At 38.8% G+C, this 5,539-nt stretch overlaps 1 protein-coding gene across 1 annotated transcript; it reads right to left on the reverse strand.

Annotated features, from left to right (window-relative positions):
- Positions 1-706: 706 nt before the first annotated feature.
- On the reverse strand, positions 707-5,221 carry LOC112754103 (cell division cycle protein 48 homolog). The gene is made up of 9 exons (XM_025801692.3): positions 4,859-5,221; positions 4,584-4,749; positions 3,676-3,904; positions 2,792-3,558; positions 2,480-2,701; positions 2,279-2,350; positions 1,904-2,185; positions 1,388-1,747; positions 707-1,266 (listed from the first exon to the last, which is right to left on the reverse strand). The coding sequence occupies exons 1-9, from the start codon at positions 4,885-4,887 to the stop codon at positions 973-975; spliced, it is 2,421 nt and encodes an 806-aa protein (XP_025657477.1). The 5' UTR covers positions 4,888-5,221; the 3' UTR covers positions 707-972.
- Between the last annotated feature and the right edge of the window lie 318 nt (positions 5,222-5,539).

Below are 5,539 nucleotides of genomic sequence, written 5' to 3' on the forward strand. Positions count from 1 at the left end.
AGAAGATGAAATGAAAAGAGAGAGGTTGGGGGGAGCGAGGCGGGGTTCTTTGAGGTGCCACCACTGAGAGGTCGAACAAGTAGTAGAGCAATACTAACAACCGAAAACTACTGCCCTTCCATCCAAAATCGTCTCCCCTAACAAGAGACAAAAACCCTGATAGGGTGTGTGTACAGATTGTTCATTGCTGTGTTGAAGACTTGGAAGTTTTACAACTGACTCTCAGATACAATATTTGAAAGTCATATAAAAATAAAATAATTTGATTGGAAGCATGACAATCAACGCATCAAAATTTAATTCTAATATAAAACTAGATCAATACTTACAATTGGCGAGAAAATCTACTGTTAAAGTATGTAAACAACCGGTCATAGGAGCCCAGACACAGATAAAGTGACAAACCATGCAGCAATATATGCCTCTTCAATCTTGAGTCACCTCCAGCTAGGTTCTCGCCTGGAGTGACATCTTGGGAGGCAAATATCTTGGCATTAGTACACAGCCTCGGCCACAAATTCAACTATTTATTAATCATGGAGTTTTATCGCAGTCACATTGTTAGTAGGCTGCTAATTGCATCTTCAAAATAGCCCCAAAAAAATAGATCGTTTTGTACCAACAACAACAAATGCCATAACGGACCATCATTCATAAAGAAACGGGAACATAAAAATATGCACATAAAAGGCTGCAGCGAAAAAGATGAGGTGTAAATCTGTGAAACCGTCTTCATATAAGGTGTTTTGATAATTTAGAACAGAGCACAATAGTTTCAAAAGATACGGAGTTGCAGAATAAACTTCGTACTAATCCCTTCCAATTTTTAAGGGGGCTCCGCACAAAAAAAATGCCGGCCATATGAACCAATGCCTTTTTACCATGACATGACACAATAATCCAGATGAAGTCCACCATAAATGATAGCACTGGTATTCATTAGTAAATTGAAACAAACCAAATAAACCTAACTTAACTGTAAAGATCATCTTCATCAGCTCCCCCAGCAGATGCAAATGGATCGGATGCCGCTGCGGTACCACCAGAGGTAGTATCTGCGAACCGAAACTCGGTTCCAAAACCTCTTGACTGCTGCAATGTTTGGGCAAATGCCTGGTACTTGCGAATGTCGGCATCGCTAACACTCCTTCGTGCATACTTCATAGACTCCTCAAAATGAGCTGCCTTGATTTCTGCCACTTCGTCTTCAACATCCTCTTCCATTGCCTCTGGGTTGTCCCTTCTCCTCCTTTCTCTCTCAATGTCCTGTAGACAGAATTCAAAATAGAATAACGAAAATTGTTACAACAAATCCATTTCTAAGAAAAACTATAATTCTAAAAGACTCGGTAAATAATAGATTATAGAGAAGTGTCCAGAATTGTACCTTCTCAATATTTTCTCTTATGGCATACTTGCATGCACGCTGGCAAATCTCAGTGATATCAGCACCACTAAAACCTTGAGTGTACTTCGCAAGAGCTCTAAGGTCAACATCTTTTGAGATGGGGGATTTTCTCAAGCAAGCTTTAAATATCTGATGACGTGAATCCTCATCTGGGAGAGGGATATAAATCAACTGATCTAGACGGCCAGGACGTAGAAGAGCAGGGTCTATGATGTCTGGTCGATTGGTGGCACCAATTATGAAGACAGTTTTCTTTGCTGACATCCCATCCATTTCAGTAAGAAGTTGATTCAAAACCCTATCAGCAGCACCACCAGCATCCCCAACACTGCTACCTCTCTGCATAATAAAGCAAAGAGAAAGATTGGGAAAGTAAGCACAAAAGATTATAATCTGTCTGAACTCTAAAGCAACAGAATTTCTCTATTCCAATATATTGAATAGAGACCACAATGTTTTAGAAATCAAAACCTAGTTACCTCAATCCATACTAACCTGAGTTGCAATAGAGTCAAGTTCATCAAAGAATAGGACACATGGAGCAGAACCACGAGCCTTGTCAAAAATTTCCCTCACATTAGCCTCACTTTCTCCAAACCACATTGTGAGTAGCTCTGGACCCTTGACACTGATGAAGTTTGCCTGACATTCGTTGGCAATTGCCTTTGCCAAAAGCGTTTTACCACAACCAGGAGGACCATAGAAAAGGACACCCTTTGAAGGTGACATTCCAAACTTCTCAAACTTTTCAGGGTGTTCCACTGGATATTGAACAGTCTGCAATATATAAATATAAAAAATAAAAAATCCAGAGGCATACAAGAAGCAAGCAAAGGCAGCAATGCGATTAAACGGAATTGCCACAGTTACCTCTTGGAGTTCTCTCTTAACGTTTTCAAGACCACCAATATCTTCCCAGCTGACATTGGGCACTTCAACAACCTGATTCATCAGCAGAGTTTTAAGTTATAAATACATCAGGCAACCATAGGTGAGACCAACAAACGGTAGCCAAACAGGGAAGCTTAGCATTAAAAAAGGAACATTTAAAACTTCCAATTAAATACTTACTGTTTCACGGAGAGCAGAAGGATTGCTTGAGCCAAGAGCAGTTGAGAAGTGCTCATTTGTTACTGCCATTGAGTTCAATATCTCAGCATCAATTGATTCATCTTCCAAGTCAATCACATCCATTTTCTCTCTGATGCATTGAAGTGCAGCTTCAGTACACAAAGCAGCAAGATCAGCACCAACATATCCATGGGTGTCCTTAGCAATCTTCTCCAAATCAACCTGTGCAAATAACCAGACAGCATATTTCTTTCAGAATTCACCGCATTTAAATCAATCAAAAGTTAGATGAGGAAAGAATTTTGACATTACATCTTCGGAAAGCTTCATATTCTTTGTGTGAATACGAAGAACTTCAAGACGCCCAACTTCATCTGGAACACCAATATCTATCTCCCTATCAAATCTTCCAAACCTCCTAAGAGCAGGGTCAATGCTATTCGGGCGATTTGTAGCTCCAATAACAATTACATGTGCACGAGATTTAAGGCCATCCATGAGGGTCAAGAGTTGGGAAACAATCCTCCTCTCAACTTCTCCATGAGTCTTCTCCCTCTTTGGAGCTATTGAATCTATCTCATCAATGAATATGATTGAAGGTGCATTCTTCTCTGCTTCCTCAAATGCCTTTCTTAGATTGCTTTCACTCTCACCAGCCAGTTTTGACATGATCTCAGGGCCATTGATGCAGAAAAAGAAAGCACCAGTCTCATTCGCAACTGCTCGGGCAATTAAAGTCTTGCCAGACCCAGGAGGTCCATACAGCAGAATTCCTTTTGGTGGCTTAACACCAATAGACTTGAACAATTGTGGGTGCCTCAGTGGCAGCTCCACTAGTTCCCGAATCTGTGCCATCTGCTTTCTTACACCACCAACATCATCATAACCAACCTCATCTAATCTGTTCTCATCTTCCCTTTTAACGGGTTCCCCTTCACAGAAGATCTCTGTGTCTGGAGCAACAACACAGTACTCAGATGGGTCAGTTTCAATAACCTTGAACTCCACACTTCTCATCCCTCCTCTCACGAGAAAGAGGTCACCCTTCCTCACTGGACGATATGCCTCCAGGAAATAAGCTGCAACAGGAAAAAAAGGATCTTAGTAGCCAACCTAAATTAGAATGCAATAAAAGAGGGTGCGCTCAAGAAAATAACAATACAGTACAAACCAAACACAAGAAAGTAGTAACACACGTTTTAAGTATGCATCAAAGAGATTCCCTGTTACTCCTTCAACAGTGTCGTCAACGGGAAGAATGTGGACTCTCTTTCCATACTTGACATCAGCACATTGATGCACAGAGACGACATCTCCAAGCCTAACCCTAAGGTTGTTTCTCACAACCTTGTTCATCCTTATTTTTGGTTCCTCACATGTGTCATCAGCAAGTGCAATACAGATTGTGTCTTTCCTTTTCTTTCCCTAAAAATAAAGAAGAAAAGGAACACAATGATTAAATAGGGAACAAGTTAACCTTAGACAGCCAAGGAACAAAACAACTCATATGGTAATAAATAAAACACACAGAATGTATCCCCACTTTTATGGCAACTGCTACCTGAGCAAACTAGAACTAAATGTTTATGCAGAGAGTTAAAACATTTAGCACAGAATATTCTGTATTACAATCAATTAACCATAATCATTACTGTTCTCTTTTCACCCTACATCCTTCTCAGGAAACAAATACCACCACATATATCATATGCAAACAAAAATTGAATGTGAAAAGAAAACGAGTCAGTCATGCATACAAGCTTTCTACTTTGTCAAATGCCAAAACCCTAAAAACAACACTACAACGTCAACCGAAGCAAAAGGGACCTTAATATTACACACAAATAACGAACTCAGCTGCTCTTATGAACACATTCAAACATATATCAAACCCCCTCCCCCTCCCCCGCCCCAATACCTAACCCCTAAAAACCCTCGATAAACACATTTGGTCCTTAATCACAACAGAAAAAATAAAACCTAATTTTCCTGCAATCAGAAACAAAATTGCGCAAGAGAATAAAAAAAACAATTAAATAATTAAATAATAAATCGCAATTGAAGACGAAAAAGAAAAAAAAAAAACCAGAATCATCTCGTATACCTTGATCAAGATGGTGTCACCACGAAAGAGCTGGAGCTTCTCCATGGTGTCCGGGTGAAGCGCGACGACGGAGTTGTCATCGTTGACGGCCTCGTCAACAACAAGCCGATTCGGCGCCTTCTTCCGCTCAAGAATCGCAGTGCTGAAATCCCTCTTCGTTCCCTTCCTGCGAAAAGAGAAAAACAAAAGTTCAATCAGCCACCGGCGTAGAGATCGAGATCCAAAAGAAAAGCAATCATATGAATTTAAGTGAGATCTGAAAGGAAAACACATACGGATCAGATGATTCAGATTGGTTCGCCATGGATGAAGAAGAAGAGCGAGGATTTGTTGGTTTCTCCCTCTGCAGAAGAAAAAATGAATCTACAGAGACGTATGGATCTGAGTAATGCGGTGGGTGTGAGAGAGAATAGGGTGTTTGGTTTGGTATGCTGATATTTATAAGAGCATGGGTTAGCTTAGCTACATTTCTTGTTAGCAAAGAAATGAAATTCTCTCTTTTCTTTTCTTTTGTTTTTTCACTACTACACTTTTCGAATCCAAATTACTTCAACGATATATCCAAGAAAAATTCCGACTTATAAGATATGATATCATGATATGATCTCATCCCATGATAAGATAAGCTTCCCCATTCTAACTTTTATCATCGGAAAACTAATAGTAGAAATAACTTTCTCTTTACTTGAAATGAAAAAGTTATTTTTCATTTGATATGATTTTTTATTGAAAAAATATTGAGAGATAATGAGTTTAGTGAATAATATAATATTATATATGGTAATCTCTCTTCTCTATTTGTAATTTTCGTAGAGGTGAGTAATGTGTTTTAACTTTTAATCTTATTGAACTAATTTTAAAATTTATCATTCATATTATTTACGAAAGTCATTGTTTACCTTACAAAACTGTTTTCTATTTAAAATTAAAATTTTAATTGAAAATAAAAAACTTTT

The sequence above is a fragment of the Arachis hypogaea genome, chromosome 16, assembly GCF_003086295.3.
Source record: "Arachis hypogaea cultivar Tifrunner chromosome 16, arahy.Tifrunner.gnm2.J5K5, whole genome shotgun sequence".
NCBI lineage: Eukaryota > Viridiplantae > Streptophyta > Magnoliopsida > Fabales > Fabaceae > Arachis > Arachis hypogaea.